The sequence below is a fragment of the Rhopalosiphum maidis genome, chromosome 2 (assembly GCF_003676215.2).
Source record: "Rhopalosiphum maidis isolate BTI-1 chromosome 2, ASM367621v3, whole genome shotgun sequence".
NCBI lineage: Eukaryota > Metazoa > Arthropoda > Insecta > Hemiptera > Aphididae > Rhopalosiphum > Rhopalosiphum maidis.
This window is the reverse complement of record NC_040878.1, coordinates 34,138,304-34,160,063: the sequence shown is the minus strand read 5'-3', so window position 1 is coordinate 34,160,063 and position 21,760 is coordinate 34,138,304. Positions and strand designations below refer to the sequence as shown.

The 21,760-nt window shown below is 24.8% G+C and overlaps 1 protein-coding gene across 1 annotated transcript; it reads left to right on the top strand.

Annotated features, from left to right (window-relative positions):
• LOC113554463 lies at positions 1-4,494 on the top strand. Its single transcript, XM_026958337.1, is given in 7 exon segments — positions 1-34; positions 37-122; positions 194-276; positions 3,128-3,260; positions 3,424-3,610; positions 3,987-4,173; positions 4,253-4,494. Coding segments are annotated over 7 exon segments (864 nt in total). The 3' UTR covers positions 4,407-4,494.
• The last annotated feature ends 17,266 nt before the right edge of the window (positions 4,495-21,760 follow it).

Below are 21,760 nucleotides of genomic sequence, written 5' to 3'. Positions count from 1 at the left end.
ATGTATGACATCCGCATATTGTTTCATGTGCCATATATACTACTGTGTTTACTAATTTTAAAGACATTACAGTTTTCAACACACACGCTGCTGTATTATTTATCATTCACTGCTTTGCAATGGTAAACAAAAATAAACACGTGTTTTCGATTTTTAAAATTTGCGCACGTTTATCTGAACATTGTTTTTCCAGGTGTTCAAATCGCTTGTTTATGTTTTGGCGTCTATTCAATTAGTCGTTTGCGTGTTGCCTAATACGTTTGAAATGCCATCAAAGTAAGTAATTCAAATATATTTCAAAATGTTTTTAAGAATGTTGAATTTATTTGTTTTAATGTTGTATAACTTAAGTACCTAAATTATACATATTTATTATTAAATAATTATACTTTTAATTTTAATTTTAACGAACAATAATTGAAATATATAGGTATAAGGGGGCTTCATTAAAAAATAATAACAAAAATATCTTATTTTTAGGGTTATATATTAGTATTAATTTTTTTTCATATACAATATAATAGTGTTAAGATATAGGCACACCGCACGTAAGTTTTTGTATTTATTTTTATTGGTATATACTAGTCTCTATTTGATCATCAACTCGTAAGTAAAATATTATTTATACTTCTTGAATTTATTAGGACCAAATACACACTAAATTTTAAATTATCCATCAACGTTATTAATTTAAAAAACAAATAAATATAATTATAAATCTATATTAAAATTTTTGAAAATATTTATATGCATTGACCAATTAGGCATAACTAAAGATAAAATCCTGAAGTCCCTTAAAAATTTAAATAATTTAACAGTATTCATAGCAAATGACCGTTCAACAAAAGTGTTAAAATAAAAATATATTATTTCTAACCCTTTGTAGACCAACCATAAAAGGTTTGTTTTTTTTGTTGCACCATTTCAATTTATTATTTTTTTGATGAATTTTAAAATTATGAAATTTTAAATTGGAGGTTTTTTTCTATATTTTTAAAGACCGTGACAAATAAGTCCCATTGGTCTTTTACAATAAATTAATTTGTTTATTTTTAATGGAGATTGTAAAGAAATTGTAATTTTTTTACTTTCTAAATTTATTTAAAATGAACGACCATAACAAATTAAACTATAAATGTTTTAATGAATTGTTATCATATTTTATTTTAATTTAAAAATTTCAAATCTAAAATTTAAATGGTAGATTTTTTTTATGTCCTTGTAAATTGTACATTTATCGTACAATATGAAATATTCGCTATATAAATATTACATCAATGATATATTCATCATCACTATCAATTTCAATATCCAAAGAATAACTAATTTTAAGTCACAACAGACCAATGGGACTGTAAGTCCGTTGAAATAATATATTGAAATTAAATAGTAAAGGTACACTTTATCATGTTTCAATAATACGAATTGGTTCATTAGATGTTTACGATAACAACAATATCGACTTATAGTGATAATTAGTGGTTTTTCATGCAGTAGTTATTCTTAGAAAAATTATAAATATTATTTGAACCGAAATAATGTTTACTCTTATAAAATTATGTATACAGCGTTATCTATTGGTGTGACATAAATTCACTTCCTATAAAATCGAAAGAGAACATCGTGACTTATACGTCCCATTAGTCATATAGAACATATTTTATTTTCTTCATTATTAAATACGTGTAATATAACGGCAGATTTAAAAGTCCCATTGGTTAGCAAAGGGCTAAACAATACAATTTTATAAAATAATAAATAAAAATAATAACATTTTCCTATCGCCCTGCATTTGTAAACAAATTCAAAACATCATTATTAGTTACTAATACAATTCAACAAATATCTTTCAATATAAATTATTGCCAAAATTATAAGATCTTTTTGTGATAATAAGGACATTAACAAAATCAATATTCATGGTTTACCACTTGTCATTACGGAAAAACAACTTTTACGAGTTGCAATAACTGCCAAAGTAAATACAAGTACTTAGAAATACAACTCTAAGATGTTATCTGTGAATTACATATAAGATAGATAAATAATAGATAATAATAGATAAAAATTCGATGATCATTGATCAGGATTCAGGATACTATATCATATACAGGCATGATTCTTTTATCAAACAACACTCATTATTTTAAAAAGTATTAATGTTTTTGAAAATATTTTTTTACATAGTTTCAAATTGTTAAAAAAAACAACGTTTTTATTAAAAAACTATATTTTTAAATATTTTTTATCCTTATAATTTTTTAATTTTTTTGCTTTTTTGAATGACACATAGATTTTTAATTTCATATTCCAAAGCAGAATAATTTTCTGAGTATTTTGATGCATAAAAATCGAATTTAGGGCGAGTGGTTTATGAGTTATACGTATTTAAAGTTTAGTTGCGCGAAGTGGAGTGGTACGGGATTACCCCGCAAAATGTTTGTCCACTACTCCGCTTATAAAACTTTAAATAAGTATAACTCATAAACTATAATTATTTTTTTTTCTATACGCATAGGTATTTGCTTATTAACTATTTGTATCAATAATTAAATAGTTTTTGAAAATTGAGTTGGGAGTAATTCAGAAACTCCCTATTAATGGCTAATATCACCATTGAAATGTACTTAAAACATTGGATTTATCGGATTCCATAGTTGTAAATGGAAATTTAAAAATATTTCAACGAGTGTAGGTACAATATAAACTACAATATAAAAATCACTAGCAACCGTAGCTTTGTGCGTTTATAAAAAATTCTACAACATCATTATAGTATTAAAAAAAGGTTCTTACACTTTTATTACAATATGATGAAATATTAAAATATATTATTATAATTTATATTTAAAATGATAGCCGAAAGCTCAATATTTTATACGTGAGTACCTATGTAAATAAAAGAAATGTATACATTTTATTAAAATTATATTTTTCTTACGCATATAATGTACCTAACTCTGATTTATACCTCAACTAATCGTACACACTTAATAATTATTGCACTCAAGTAAAAAGTTTTAATTTACCATTTTATTATACGTACTTATTACCTTGATAATATCCGTAGTTAAATTTAATTCCTTCAATTGTATAATATTGTACGATTTGTGTTCTAACTATAAAGTGGAGTACTTCCGAGTCCTGTAACATATTTTGAAGGCATACAAAACGAAAACAAAACAAATGCTGGACGTTCTCACGAGGCTAGATTTGGATACATTCCGTCATCTTTTGGTGGAGCATCAAGTGGAATGGGTGTAAGTACAAAAAATACATTAAATACAATCCATAAATTGTTTATTAATTAACCGTAGTAGATGACAAAAATGTTCTGGTTAAACGATGAGAACAAAGATGAAAGAATATACTGCACACATGCTATACAGATAAATTATATTAAAATAAGACTATTTGTTTAAGGGATATCAAGGTAATTCAGTCAGTAGCTATGGATCCCAGAAAATTGATATAGGAGGTCTCGTTGTCGGTGCTGTTGTCGGGCTTGGTATTCTAATTTTCATCCCAAAAATTCTTTACTTACTATTCGCAACAACCAATATTTTTAGCGCTCAACCAGTCGGAAACGGTTATTCGGGATATGGAAGGAGTGAGTAAAAACGATCACATTCGTTTGTAATTACAATATTAAATAGGTACCTATCTAAAGTTTTTATATTTTTCTTTCGTGTCATCTCTATTTTTGAAGAACGCAGTATGCTACTTTTTCAGTTTATTTTACATACACGTAATATTTTATTTATGATTAACTTTTCCTCCGTCTCCTTTTGATTTATTTAAATTTGCTTATTTTTTTTATATTTTTATATACATTTTTAATTGTTTTCCTTAATTACTGTTATTATTCTATAACGATTAAGCCACAAAATAAGAATAATATAATTTAATGCGTTGTACTTTATGTTTACATTTTGTTGTTATATAAATATGGTATGGAAGGTGAACAATAATTCTGTATTACTTAGGTGAGGATATAATGTCTGGTTTAAATGATATAGTCACAAAATTTGAAGAATCCATGTCCAAATATAATATAAATACAACAGAATGTATGCAAAAAGCACTATGCACTTATATACAATCCACTGAACAAGTAAAAGAAAAATCAGGAATCAACAATTTTGTAGACAATTCAATAAATACTTTAACAAAGTATGTATTTTTTGTTTTATTTTAAAAATCACATTTATAAACAAATTTTTTCAATAATTTATTGTAAAATCTGTCTTAGAAATTCTGTAATGAATTTTATGATTGATGGTTCGAGATTCAAAGCAGCACTTGAAGCAGGAAAGAATGGAGAATGTAACACCGTCTACAGACAATGTCCATTCGACCAAAACAGCATTTATATGTTCTTAAGGCAAATTTCAACTAAGAAATAAACTATTATTGCTATATTTTTTTTTATTATTATTTTGCATATAATAATTGTAACTATATAATTTAAATTAAATCCATGTTTTTAAAGTATACTTGAAAATAGTTTATTACGAAGCATTATTAATATTTCACTTTATTTATTATATTTACATACCTAATACCTATAAATTATAGACTATAACAAATTAATCACACAAACTATTGTACATAAACATTTTATGGTAAATATAGAAATATGTAATCACTTATCATTCTATAAACTATATTATATTATATACAAATAGTTACAAAAAATAAAAATAATATTAAATAAATATATACATATATATATAATATGTATATTGTTATTAATTATTATTCTTAAAATTGCATACGTATTTGACGAATATAATTAGTTTATTTTTAACAAAGACGGTAAATAATAATTAATAATAATTTATTGACACTAATGACTACAGATTAAATTAATATAATGTTATATTATAATGAATCTTTAGTGGAAAATAATTAAGATTTTTTGAATAAATTAAAATATATGTAGTATACACATAGGTAAGTATGTACTTGTGTTACATTAGTCCAAATCTCCCGTATCTCCGAGAAAAATAAAAAAAATTTAAATGTTTTTTTTTACAGTTACAAATAAAAAAGTTCTAATTACTTGCAATATATTTTTTTTAAATGGAAATAAAAAACAAAATAAATTTAATTACATTTCAATATTATTTACTTAAGATTTTTTCATAATAAACATAATTTAACATATTATCAACGGTAAAGTTTCTCACTAGTTCTTATCTCCTTTTTATTTTTTAATTTATATAGTAAATATTTTAGAAAAATATTCTTAATCTATAAATCCTTATTTTTAAGCTTACATTATAAAAAACATTTTTTTTTAATGTTTATAGGCATTGCATTAAATTAAGGTGGACCTAAGTAATCCAGAAAATGTTAACTAATATCTTTTTTTGTATACTATTGTCTAAAATTATATACGCATTATAATTACGTTATATTCGTTTATACTACTGAAGTAATAAATTTCTAAACTAATTTTATGCGACCACCATTATATCTTTAAATTTTGACTTGAAATGCGGTTATTTTAAACATTTTATAATATTTTATAATAATTCCTATTGATTTGACCTTCATTTTTTTTTAAGAGATAGCTGAACCCACATGTGTTATCTCTGTACTTGCAAACATACAAGTGTACAACATAGCAAATTTGCGTTTAGCAAAACCAATTGTGTTAACTTTAATATTAGAATGAATTGACCTTTTTTCAAACTCAAATGTAAGAATATATTATTAGTATCTAGAAGACTAAAATTTATATTTTCATTAATATTTAGAATATTAAAACTTTGAAATGCTCATCAATTATTTCAATATCAATAAACGTCGATGGAATGCATTATAATATTATTACCTTTGACATTGATAACATGTAAATTTACCCTAATCTTAAAACTAACAACACTAAATTACTTCTGCAAGCCCTGTTTATCTGTTAGATTTGAAATTTATACGATTGTATGACGGAGACAACCAGCGCCAGATTGACAAAATATCGGCCTACTTAGTTTTAGAATTTCTAACGTTTGATTACAGCTCAGCTACTGTACGGTTTAAATAATTCAAATCAATTATATTTTCTACCAATTTTTATACTAATTTATCACAAAAAAAAAAAAAAAATACGACCAAATACTCAAAACCGGCCTATATTTTGAGCTGCCCATCCAGTTTTACTCAGTAGCTTGCCAGACTAATCCGGCCCTGGAGACAACACATACGGGTTCGGTGACCTCTAAATTACAAGTTTACGACACCATTATTACAACATTTAGATCAATTCTTAACAAACGCATTCACTTTTATTTGACCTAGAGATATATAAAGATAAATTAGATAAGTAAAATAACAATAAAACAAATATAACATCATATATTTATATTTAATATTAATTCTAGGAACATATTTCATTAGTTTTAAGTAGGTAACTATTAACTATTTTGTTTTTATTTCACTATTACGTTCAAATCGATGCTTATGGAGTTACTGTACAAATTCTAAAGCTTGATAAATTCGTTTCTATATTCATATTATAGACAATAATTGATAGATATGTCTGTCAATCATACTTTTATTCATATATATATTCAATCAAATGAATAAGTAATGTATATACCTACATTATACAATATATTGCATGATATTGTAAACCGACTTAATAACCGTTTTGTTTTTTTTTCGAGAGTGAGACACCATCTCACTCAACGCATGTTATAGAAAATAGAAACTTGTATAAGAAGTATTATAAAAATAAGTATTAGTGATCATTATTATTGGTACCTACTGCGACGTTGCAGTAAGACAGTAAAATTAAATTAAGTGCTGCGCTCTATGCATTAGACCGTCGTTGTAAAATCACCAAACTCAAAAATTATGTAGATTGAAAATTGTATACTTTATTTTAGTGGATGTGTTGATAATTTTTAGCCTGACAACACTTTTTGGAACAGAAATATTGCTCAATCTTCTATATTAAAGGTGGTCTCTGATAGCAAATTTGATACAGTATAACTTCGGTGTATCAAAATAAGAAATTCAAATCATACCTACTTCTCATAATAATTAAAAAATCTAACAAAAAACACGGAGAATAAAAATTATTATACAATACTAGTTATCGGAAAAAATTTTTATTCTTCTTTTGTTATTTTGAAAAGAATAAGAATAATAAGGACTTGGAATATTTACAAAATAATTAAATTTGTATTTTCTAGACATGATTTTATTTTAAAAATATTTCAGCTAGATATTTATAAAAATTTAATTTTTCAACATTTTAAAATGTTTTAAATATTTGTTGATGAATAATGTCATTAATTATGTCATAGTTTTAGTCAAAAAGTTTGATAGTGGAATACACGATTCCTCATAAGTTACTCTTAGATATTTAATAATTTCAAAAATACAAAGGGAGAATTTTTTTGTATGCTCTCAAAGTTAAAATTTTGATAAAATTAAATTTTTTCATTCACCATTACGTATATTTTTATGGAGCAGAAAAATATATGGACTAATTTTAAACCTTTTTGTCACTATGTCTTAATTGTATCATTTTGCGGTACGCCAATATTGACTTATAATAATAGTTTTATACTCAGGTATACCTACCAGCTAAGTTTTAAAAATATTAATTATTCTACTATATATCAGGTAGTTACTATTAGAAAATTAAGCAATGAACACTAATATAAACTTAAATATATAATAAAATACCCTTAGAAATAGATACTGACACGCTATTTTTACACAGAATAGTTTTTCGTTTACAACAATTTATCATCGATGTTAAATAAAACACAGCTAATAAAGTGACGAAGTACATTTGAAACCTTATACTATATAGCAGAGTGAGTTACCGAATGGCTAACAATTATTATATTTATTTTATTACACATTTTAAATTTAAAAAGGATATGATAGCTTAGGCGCACGTCATTACACTATAGTCTATAATGACAATTATCTAAAACATTTTGCTCCAATTATTATAAGACAAAAATTACTGGTGAATACATATATCTATATATATATTGGAAGTCTGTTCAATAATTTATTTTCATGTTTGATTATGTTAGGTACTATTTTTTGTTATAACACTTATAGTTATACTACTTTTCAATAATTATTCAATTTTTAATTGAAAAAAAAAATGTTTAAAATTATGAATTATAGTTTATTTGAGAGTTGATTAATTTTAAATTGCGTGTTTTTGCAGTGTTAGTGTGTATAATAATATTATAATTATATATTATTTACAAATTAGAACCGATATTTGGCGTATTGTGTAGGCAATTTTAGTGCATCAGCACAATATAGGTAACTTTTAAATGGTATTTCGCGCCATATCAAGTTACATTTTCGAGTTGATAAACGAATTTAATATGAGAATATTTTATTCCGACGACAATAACATAACTATAAGCAAAACTTAAACGTGAACAAAATTATATAGGAAGTATTGATCGATTTTTTAGGTCATTCAAAGGAATTTTCTTTTTAATACTGCTACCACGTTATTTTATGAACATTTTATGTTCACAGTGGTATAAATAATTTCATATAACCATGCAATATTCAAGACTTTTTTGAAATATTTATAAAATTTTGCAGTCTAATATGAGCGACAGATTAATGAATATAATAACAAGGATACTTACTAGTTACAAATTAGTAAACAGTAATATATTCATCAAAATGCATTTTAATTTTCTGGTAACTATAGCTATTTTTTTGCATTTAATAATTACTACTTATTAAATGATATGTACATATTCAATTAATTCAAACATGTACTCACAAATTATAATTAAATACCTATTAATTATTAATAATTTATACTTGTAATTCATTATACTTTTCTAATTATATGTGTTATTTTAAATACGTGAACCTAAGGTTAGGGAACCTCCTACGGTTAAAAATTGTTTTTCATGAAAAATAAAAACAACTTGAATATTTTCATTTTTTAAATGTTGAACGTAAATGTAATAAAATTAATTTAAACTTTCAATTGACATTTCTGAACACTCATTCAATATAACCTCACCATTGGAATTAGCTAAATTCAATACATTAAACAAACTTATATTTTGTTTCAATGTTTAACATATTTTAAAGTTATTTTTTATTATTTGTATAAGATATATACACTCTTGTTATTTTTATGAGCATTGTAAAGTTGTTTGTCGTGTACAACAAAATTAATAAACAAAAAACGTTTTCTTCTTTGTGTTTGCATTGTTTTGGCAGAAACCTTCGTTTCACTGGCACATAACTTTATTTATGTAACATAAATGTTTAAAATGTTTATTAATTAAAAAAGATAAGTAATAATTATTTACAAGCGGCGGGCATATTTTAGGTACTTTAAATAAATAGCAAACATTTTAAATACTATTAATCTAGTAAATTCCCTAGTAAATTATGTTTAATTAAAATTTACGATTACTGCAAAAAATAACATCTCTGAAATAGCATCTACATCGATATCAATTTGTCAATCCACTATAGTAATAAGCAATATTTCAGATCATTTTTCCACCTTCAAAAAGTTTTAATTTACGATCAAATTAAAAAATAAAATATGTTTTGAAACCGATTAAAAACTCTGCTCAATTCGCTTTTCAGTGTACCATTATATCTACTCTATTCATAATTTGAATTGGAAATCTACTAAAATAAAGCTAATTATTTAAATAGTTTTATAGCTAAATACATTTAAAACAATATACATTATACGCATATTTTTATATTTATTCAAAAAATTAGACAAATTTCGTAAAATATTTTCTAATTATTTTATTTACAAATTTAATATAAGAACACACGATAGCACTGGTTAACAGTATAATAAAGTATATAATATTATATAATATCTAATATTCAAAAAAATATATTATTAATTATCACAAAGCTTATTATTATAAGTAGTTTGGAAAACAACATCCACAACAGCAAACAAAGTCTAACAGTTTTTTAACCGAGTCACAAAACCCTTTGGGTGGATTGGGTATCATCACTGTGATGGTCTCTTCCGAAAAATGTACATGTTTTTTACCATCATTCTTTCGAATGGCAAACACTGAGTCATCTTCGATGTCTACCACTTTTACGTCTTCGTTTTCAGCACTGTCTGTAATAATTATAACATAATTAATTATTATTAAAAAAATAATAATAATGATAATATGATTATTTTAAAACCACACTTCCATATAAATACTATCATAAAAACCAAAGTTTAAAAAAAAATGTTTAAATACTTATTAAACATTTTAAAAAGTCCTAGCTACCTACTAAGTTAAGAAAATGTCAAGAATCGAGTTCAATGTCAAATAGAGGTTTTTATAATCCAGTACATGTATATAATATAAAGAAAACCATTATACATATTAACATAACGCTTAAATCCTAGTTAATATTATATGTCTTCAGCAACATACTTACTGAATTACATATATTTTATAGATATATGTAGTATATATTAGGTTTTACAAGTCAAATAATGAGTTTTAAATATTATATTTAATTCAGGGTTAACTAAAACACAATTTCGAGTACACTCAAGTTAAAATGTGGATTATTATAATTTATTTGTGTATTCCGCGTATAGGTCTTATTGTGCCCTTAAGTGCAAATCGTATATTTCTTGAAAAAAAAAACATGTATATGTCACGAATGGTTAAGTGCTATTAAATGCAATAATGCATAATTCTATACTACCTATTTTTTTAGATTAAGAGAGTAAGCGGAAAATGACATTTGTAGCTTTGGAAATCAAGGAAAGTATGACAAACAAATTTTTTTCTTTAAATAATCGATAAATCGCTTTCTCCCCTGAATTATTAAATGAAATTTCTATGTTTCTGTAGTAAAAGCCCTCCTTGTAGACTATGATCAATAATTTTTCAAATTGCCTATTATAATAAGCGTAATGTTTAAATTTAATATAGGTACGCACAATTTAACGTTCGAACAATAACATTAAAATAATATTTAATTATATCTTTAAGTCTATGTCTTATGATACATGTATTTAATGTGGGACGTGATAAATAATTTCTAAATTTCGCGTTGATGCTTGCAAGAGTAGTTTTATATCCATTAAAATTTAGTAAATATTTAATTTGAAAAATTACAAAAACCGAAACGAAAAAAATTAATAGTGTGCTGTAGATAACTCGGTCGTCACGGAATTAAGCGTTTTATTACATACAAGTTGTGTTGCACTTACTAAGATTTTTTTAATTTAATTATTCGTTATACTCGTGAGTACCTTGGACTGGGTCAACCATCAACCAGATAACTAACAAGATAAAGAAGCACTATAAAATATAAATGATATTTAAATACGAACCATACGTGCAACAGGTTTACAAATTTACAATATTGAATACAACGGTCTTCGCAAATCCTACATATCTATATACTATATATAATAGTTCAAACAAATATAATAAGAGCTTATTTAATGCGTTGTTAGCGTATAGTATGAAATTGATATACAAACGATATTGCTATCAAATTAAAAAAATATATATAACATGTATCTCTTGTAAACAAAAGTTTATGGTATAATATTTTATTAGTAAAATATGGCAAATACTATTCATTTACTCGATTATTATTCATTTAATAAAATCAAAACAAAATATGTATATTCGAATATGTTGAAAATATATGAAAATAATGATTTTTAACATACAATTGTTCAAGACACAATTTTACTTGTAAGTTATGATTTGTTATTATGTAATTTAAACAAATGTAACGTACTATTTTAAAAGTAGGATTATGTTGAATAGAATCATTAAAATACTAAATATTTATATGTTTAAAATAGTCTATGTTTCATAAATATCGTCTTTAATTTATTCTAATAGTATATATACAAATATACATGCTCATAATATTTATGCACTAACAATGCCATTTAATTATAAATTTCGCAACAGTTTTTTTTTTCAAAATATTATTCGGTATTATTGTTCCCCACAAATAACTTGAAGAACTAATCAAAAAAAATTTTGTTTTGTCAAAATTACCAATGATATATATATATATATATATATTGTATAGTTCTGTTAAAATACAATTTTATAATAAAAATTAAGAGCCTGTTTCATTTTTTTTAACTAAAATGTTATATTTATGTAATTTTTATTACCTATCACAATCCAGATAATATATTTTTGTATTATAAATATTTTTATATTTTTAAACACAAAAACCACCAAATATCTCTGAATTAAACTACATGTTTTATTTAAAAATAAACCATTATTATTTATTAATATATAAAAATACAATGGTAGGTATATTAAGTAAATTAAAATTGTCAAATATTGTGTACAGAATAATGCGATTTAAATATGTATTCAATACAGCACATTTTAAAGTATTTTATACAGATATAAAAAAAAAAAAACATAATAAATTTAACTAATGATTTCATATCAATAATTATATTTTTACATAATGTATATTGGTTGTGTAATAATAATAATATGTATTATTATAAGTTAAATATATTGAATTTAATATATCATATTATTTTACATCTTAGCTAATCTAATATACTTGTAAAAATATGTATTCATAACAAATTTATATGTAGTCATAATCTAAACCAGTAGTGACCAAGTACAGCCCGCCAAAATAATCAAAATTTATTAAAAATGTAACATTTGTAAAAATTAATATAATATAATATTCCATTTAAAGAAAAATTTTAAATTCTTGGCTTGTCGAAAAATTTTTTTTTGTTTCTAACCCTCGATAAAAAAAGGTTCGTCACCACTAGTCTATACCACCGAATGGAGAAGTTCAAGATTCATAGCTATATTTTTTCGTGGAAGTTAACGCGTGACCAAAGATATATAAAAACAACGATGCCATATAATCATTTTTAGTGAACATGGAAATGATTCCGATAATTAAACCTAGCACCATTATTATTGTTTCTATATATGTTGTGCGACATAATATCTGTGAATTTGCGATAAGGATACTCTTTTGACCATGAAAACTGGCTAGTATATTCAAAACGATTCGACACGCGACATATTCATATACGTAGTCATTTATTTTCTATAATAAGGCTCAAATACGCTCTCCAATATACGTGTGTGGTGTACAAAATATATAATTACATAAATAGAATATTAGTATTCGTAACCTGCTGGATCACGAGCTTGGTTTTTTCATATGACATTGCACATTTTAATTTAAAAATGAATTTTAATTGCTCTTAAAGTTTTAAACTCTGTTTTAGGCGTTTGCCATTGGTATTTTTTTTTAATTAAATCATCTAAACTCTATAAATACAACATTGACACTAGGGTAAATAATATTATAATAAAATTCCGTTTTAAACTGTAAATCAATCAATGTAATCGTAATAATTATCAGATTCGCTGATGAAATTACAAAAAAAAACTTTTAGCCTATTTAAATAGGAATAAAATATTTTACCATTTATTATGTGCATCAATCGAATATCGACTAGGTATCGATGTACCTTATTGCGTGACTGTGGACATATAGAATACATATACATATATGGTTTTTAAATTAATTGATTTAATTTTTGAAAAATAATATAATATAGTGATATATAGTTGTCATCACAGGCACAAAAATTATTTTAACAATCCTGTTCAAAAAAAATATTTTTATTTAGGTAAATATCAAAAGACAATAATAAAGTTTAAAAAAAGTAAGACTTATAATTTCATAAAGGGGTTTATAACACGTTTTCTTATCTTTTGTTACAAATATTATGTCACAGATAAAAAAGGGAATAATGGGTAAAAAATATAAAATAAAAATAACTATTATAATAATATTATCTACAGTAATAAACAATATAATATTATCATGTTTTTGAAACAAAATGTATGTCGTAGATATCCATTGACACAACTAAGCCTAAAGTTAAAGGGCTGTTAAAATGTTTAATGGCTGATCGTCTCAGGGATCTTCCCCTCACAGCCAAACACTCCAAAACACTTTAAAAAAATTAATAGGATATTTAATAATATTTTTATATTCAATTTATATAGGTATTTTCTTATTTGGTTTATTTTTCCTATATAACAAATTCATACATATATTAACACTAATGCAATATTACAATATTAGGTATATTAAGTGATAACAAAAAGTAAAAACAAATACTTCATATTATGCACCAATTTATTATTTTTGTTATTATTGTTCTGTATATATAAAAAATTGACCGTTTTTAAGTTTTTTGTAATATCTCCCTATATATTTAAAAAATAGTAATATCAACCCATATACTCCTCCACAATAAAATATTTCAAAACTTAAATGATAAAATAATGAATTTGAACAATCGAAAAACACAATATTACATAAAATATCTACATAAAAATTAAAAAATATTGCCAGCGATACAGCTAACTTTAATATTAGAGATTCTAAAGTTGGTCCCCTTATCTGATATGCATTTATGATAATATTTTATATTATAGATATATACGTTATAATATTTATTCTTATTCATATAAAATATAAAATATAACTAAAAAACTATCTGTATAATAACTAAGACTTTCTTATCCTGTTCAAATCAAACTACTACACTAAATCAGCAATAAATACATTATTAAAATCTGCTATTAAATTCTATAATACACGTAAGTTATTACAACCCACTATTCGATCATCCAAATATTCTAGCGAAATATTTAACCAAATCAATACCCAAAAATTTTTTAAAAGTCTTATAAATAAATGGTTTGGTGACCTACTCCCCTTCTAAGTTAACCGTATAATCACGCCCAATGAATGTCATAAGTGGGTGGTTTCTCTCCTGTACGGAAAAAAACTTAGTTATACATAAATATTTAGATAATTTTAATCACACCAAGCTAAAATAAATTCACCTAAATGAAGCACATTCCACAAAAATTGTATAACTGTCCTCACCCCCCCCCCCTAACAAAAAAAAATAAAAGTACAGTCATTAACATTTTAAAATCTGTACAATTATATGTTTGTTTTAATAACTACGACCTTTACCAGTTTACCATAGAAATAGCCTCAAGATTTTAAAATTCTCTGATCTAACGGTATTTTGATAATTTTGTTGGCAGTATACATGTGTAAAATATAATTTTTACTGATACGTTATCAAATATTATTCGCAGGTATACTTCACAGCACACGGTTGATCAGAAATGATACTTCAGTATAACAAAAAAATATACTGATCCTATCAGATACTGCAGGTGATTTAGCATATGCATATGAAAAAAAAATAGAGATTAAAAAATATATTACCTGTACTTTTCGTTTTGGGTGGCGTACCCGGCGGCGTCATCACGTTTATCCCCCGGGGTCACTCATGTTCCCCTACAAGTATAGCTACGCCATTCCGCGGTGATGTCCGTCACGGTTAAACGTTTTTGCATGAATGAACGAGAATCGCTTTTAGCATTAACAGCACACACACGCACACGGACGATACAAGCAGACGCGCGCGCGTTCGCCCAAATGTATTAAAAATATAACCGTTGTATTTGTGGGGTTTCCTAGGAAAGGCTAAATCGATAGTATGGGAAAAAAAGCAGACAGTGGAAGACGAGGAGAAAAGGGCCGCTGCGAATGTAAATTTTCACCGAATTCAATGCGTTACATCGGCGAACTATGCATATACGCACACATGTATATAATAATATACTACTTATACATATTATATACACACAAACGACCGCACACAGACACCTGACTCGACAATAGGCCGGGTGATCATTAATTTCACCGACGACGACAAACATTAATATAGACGATGCATTGCACACGTCGACCCCACCAAATGTATTCTATTATAATTTACACTTGTAAAAAATAAAACCATTGTCTGCACACATAGCCGTAGTGGGTTTTGTGCAAACCAAACCTCCACTACTGCTGTGCGGAAGATAGGGACGGTACCGGCGTTCCGTTGACGGAGGAGCAGAAGAAGACAGTATAGCAGTGGGAAAGTGAAACGGGAAAAAAAAAATAATAATAATAAATACACCGAACGTATATTATGTATTATATTTTATATTATATAGGTATCACGCGCGCGCGTACGACGCGATGTGACGGATATGTATTATACATGCACAGGTATTGGGGAAGTGAAGTAGTGTTTGGGGATACGACGTGACCTGAACAGAAATCAGGAAATTATGTTGGATTACTTACACAGTTTTGTAACTTCCATGAACCGAAGGCTAAGTTGGAATAAACACACTGTGTATAATATTAAAATATGCATTGTATAATGGTCACTAAACAACTACCTAGTATGCCAGAACTAATAGATGTATCGTGTGTAAATGCGTCGGAGACTCGTAGAGCAGGCAAATTATATCCTCCTTTGCGGCCGATGATTTTTTTTTGCTCAAATTCTTAAAATTCAATTGGATAAATTAGGAAAATAATTATCACGCCAATCACGATACTTAATTTTTAAAATAAATAATTAACATTCTTACACACAACTGTTGCAAGACATCATTTATTTTAAAAGTAAAAATAAATTGCAAAAAAACTAAATTTTTACTATTTTCTGATACTTAAAAACTCACCATATATTATAAATATATTATCGGACGTCATTTTTTTTTTACTAAAAAATATACGAAATTATCATCGTATTTTAATTTTATGCTATTAACTAAATTTAATATTTTGTTTTTTATGCGATATTGTTAAATAATTTGTTTTGATCATTAAATTCATCTCTAAAATTAAATATTATATATAATTAATGATGAACGCGTATGTTACCTGTATAAATTATATTGTCGGAATAAAAATAAAAACTATGAAGTTTAATTTAATTATACGCTTATAGATTCACTTTCAAGGTTTTTTTTTTTTTGTAAACAGCTAGGTTTTATTGATTCATTTAATAATACCTTTACATATTTATAAATTTATTATTTATGCATTTTGCTAATTTTAAACAAAAATCACGCATACCCATTCCATAAAAACAATTCCGTATATGAATTGGTTAAAGAATAATTATAAATCATATCTCAAAATAATTCCGTAATATTCAATAATAATTTCATAATTTCTCACTTAAGAGTTCTGAAGTAATCGTTCTCCTAGAAAGATTTATAATAATTTTTGGTTATTAATTTACATATAGGTACCTGTAAAAAAGGTAAATAATTAATTTACAATAATAAATTAATTATAAGAATAACTAAATATCTAGTTGAATATAAATAGATTTAGACTGACTAATTATTATATTTAAAAAAATTATCGTATTAGTAACGATAAATGATGAAAAAGTTGACCAAGGTGATGTATATTATAAGTGATACACCTCTGTAGTACTTTTTATATTTTAATAATTTATTTAATAAAAAATAAAAATGTGGTACATTTTGTAATTTACAGATTATTTTATAATAAAAATTTAAAAAAAAAAACAAACAAATAATTTTAAGTCATTTTAGTAACAAGAGTTTTATTAAAAAAAATTACTTCTATATTTATTTAATAGATAACAGTAACAGTAAAGTTAATTTTAGTAGATATAAATCAAATCAAGTCTTCTTGTCAACATCAGTTAAAAGAAAATTGTAAATACACTAATTTCTATACCATATAACTTTACAGATAATTATTTAGAAATCTGCTTAAATTAAATTAAATATATTTTATCGACCTTCCAACATACAATATAAATAGAAAATTATTTCAAATTGTTATTAAGGGTGCAAAAATTTAAGACAGACTAGGCAGCCAAACAAAACAGTTAATTGTTTTCACAAAACCATTCCAAGTTGACATTTAATATAATTTCATAAAGATATAAGTTGTAGAAAAAATTAAAGCAATAAAGTAAGTCAAATATAAATTAGAGTAAATCTTTAACATTTCATTCTGGAAAATTTATCAACAATCTTATTTACTTGTTTTATTTTTTCTGAACCTCTATTACCATATAATATCACTGAAACGTCCATCGTTTTTGTTTCTAAAAATGTACTAAGAAATTATTATTATAATTTAATTATTTCAATAATTGAATATAAATCAGTACAAAATATTTTATTTTACGTAGGTATTTATTTTTCAGAAGAAAATTCTAATAGAATTTCGGAAGGTTTTTATTAACCCAAAATACTTATAATGTTCATTAAAAGTTCACAAGGAATAAAGTTAGATATTTTGAGTTGAAATAAAAATGAATAGAATATTATTAAATTATATCTTAATGATATTGAAGAAATTTTGGTTACATATTTATGTAATTGGGCTGAATACAAAATTCACTTACATCTCCTGGAAAATAATATAAACTGAAATTTAATAAATAATACCATAGTATTACCTAATAACCTATTGATAGTATAAGATAAATTGTCATAATCACCCTTGAAGTTCACTTCAACAAAAATATTTTTATTCGGATGTCATTAATATGTCTGGAATAAAACGAAAAAATTTGTAGTTTTTATCTAACAAAACTGAATAATACATTTGATTATATTTTATTTATTTTTGTAAGAATTTATTTTACTTAACTATGTAACAAATGTATTATACAAACATGAATTATTTATTTATTTTGTCATAACGTTGAACCTTTATTAAGCTTACACTTGAGAATTTTTTTTTATTTTATTGCCTAAGATAAAAATGTATGAAACACTGTATTTACATTATAATGTGTTTAATATAATAGAGTAACACATTTGCTATAAATTATAATTTATACAAATCCTATTAAATTATGTTTTAGAAAAAAGCAGAAGAGATGGAAGTTGTTCAATCAATAAAAAAATAAAACGAATCGTTTCTGAAAAACGAATTTCATGTTGTGCAACAAACCTAAAACGCAAAAATAAATAAATCTTTATAACTACTTACGTGCTAAGCATGCGTTATTAACCCAAAGTAGAAACAGTAGTATTTGGATAAGTTATTTTAAAAATCAACGTTAAAGATGAGAAATAAATAAGGATGTTAGCGCCGCGCTGTTGTTTTCTATCTCCTTCCCACGCACAATACAATATGCGCGTTTAGAAAAACGAACTTTAGTTTTTAGGTATAGGATTATATTTAACTGACCATGACCAAACTTAAAATTGACAACATTATTTGTGTTAGTAGGTACGTTGATTTTTTTTTACGATGTTTAAATTATTATCCAACTTATAAATATATAAAATATTATAATTCAAAATATCTCATTTATCGCTTTGATATATTTGATTTCGTAAAAAAACAAATGTACAAACTTAGAAAATGTTCCGTTCTTTACTTTAAGCTATATTGAACACTTTGCATCCCACTACCACACATATGTAACATATTGTAATATATTCACTACTATTAACTCTAATTTATAACTATACATAACGGATCGCATTGTGACCACTTACAATTTAATTAATCGATAATGGTACACATCAGCTGTTACCTGGTTTAGTATTATTTTTTCATTTCAAACACTGGCTTTATAGTAAAAAGATTAAACCCTTCCCTGGGTTACCTTATATGTTTCTCGTGGATAATAGATTTCAGTAAGAGATCCATAGTTACTCCGTCAATATGTTTGATCCAGCTCCGATCATGTAAAAATAGTTCCTGTTCCTCTGAATATGATTCAGTGTTTTTAGTCTATTTTCAATGTATGGTAATAGTGACATTTTTTTGTTCCTTGGTCAGAAAAATTACTGTATATTTTATATAATGTACAATAAAATATGTATTTATAAGTTTCATATTATGTAATTATGTATTATAACGTATATATTACTACAATATATCTATAACAATAATACAATATTGTTTTAAGATTGCTGTATTAATACAGAAATATTTTAAATAATTGTACATAAGTTTTCAAAGTCAGATAAAACGTTAAATTAAATATCAAATATTTATAACAGACACAATGCACATGCGCATGCGCTAATAACACAATAGAAATCTTCTATAAATAATTACCTAATTATATAACAACTCATGTTTATATTTTCCGATCATATTGAAACCTATTCGTCTGATTATACATCTAGACTCTAGATATTATTGAACAAAAATAAAATACAAAAATTATCCACCTTTTTGCGGGCTATAAAAAATTGCTTCGCCGGCGTCGGGTTGCCGACCCCTGATCTAGAGCAATGAAAATATTAGACAGCCAGTAACGATGGATTAAATATCTATTTAAAATTTGACATGTTTTTATTTGGATAAAAATAATTAATACGAAATATTGTGCACATAAAAAAAAATAGTTACGACAACCATTTATATGGTTATCACTTATCTAAACCGTTTTATTATTGGCGTTGACCTAGTGAAAACTAAATAATAAATTTAAGTTTTATTGTAATTTAGTTAATACTATACAGTTAGAGTATAATGTACTATTTATTGCAAATATAAACTATGATATGAATAAAGCAATACAAATATACAAATGGAATCATCGGTACTGCTATACATAAATCCATTTTTATAAAATATTTTTAAACATAAACATATCTTAAATGTCATTCTAAATGATTTTATAACTAGGTTACTATAGATATCGAAAAAACATTTTAATTTTAATTTATTATTCGTATTATTAATGATACCTACCTAAATAGTATTTTCACTTGATCCGATTTTTGCATGGGAGTTCAAAGAAACCTTAAAAACATTGTATAAAGTCATTACCTTTACAATATTTCAAACTCCACAGTCCGTTATACCAGAGTTGGATACTTGACTTATTTACCATACCCGATTAAGCATCGTCATGCATATGGAAAGTGTCTGAGATTTCTTAAATTTTGTAATTTAAGCCCTAAAATTTAAGTCCCAGAATCGGTGAGGAGGGATGTATTTTATTTGGTGTTATTACATAAAATATGTACCTAATAAAAAAACAAATAATGTGCGATTTTTTTTTTAATTTGCGAGTAAAAATCTATTATCATATTATAATTTCCAAAATATATAAACTACAATGCAAAACTATAAAAATTATATTATTTTGAAAACAAACTTAGATAAAATCGGTTGAGACTATTACTTGTAAATAATATTACTAATTCTGTAATAGGAATAGCGACTACGAACTATGAAGTTATTTTTAATTATATGATACCTACTCGTACTGATTTTTGATTCTTAAAAATGATATTATAATTTCAATAATCATTGTCAACAATTAATCAAATGTATTCAAATATTAAAATAAAAATAAAACATATTTAATACTTATATAGTATATATGTACAAGGAACATAATATATTGTATGTATATGTAATATACAGGACTCCCATAAAATAACTATTTGTATTTTCCTATGGTTAATTTGGACTATAAGGTGTTAATACTTAACAGTTTAAAAATACTTAATTATCTATAATTTTTCATTAAACTTACATTCAAAGTTGTTTAAATTGAAGATAAGCTGTAAGCAATATTCAAAATTACAAAAGTCATATAAATAATAATAGTGTGATTTTCCAGTTGTCTTATGAATATTAAACTTTTAAGATTCCAATGTAAGACACTATAACTTAAATAATTAGCATCTATTGATTGTAGATAGGTTTTATCTGTATAGGTATGCATAATGTGCATATTCAACGTAGACTGTAGTAATGTACTTTTAACCTTGCGAATGTCAATAAATAAATAAATAAATATATAATATTATACTGTCTATAGTTATAATAATAATAATAATTCAATGAGTAAAACTAATTGTTTAACAATTGA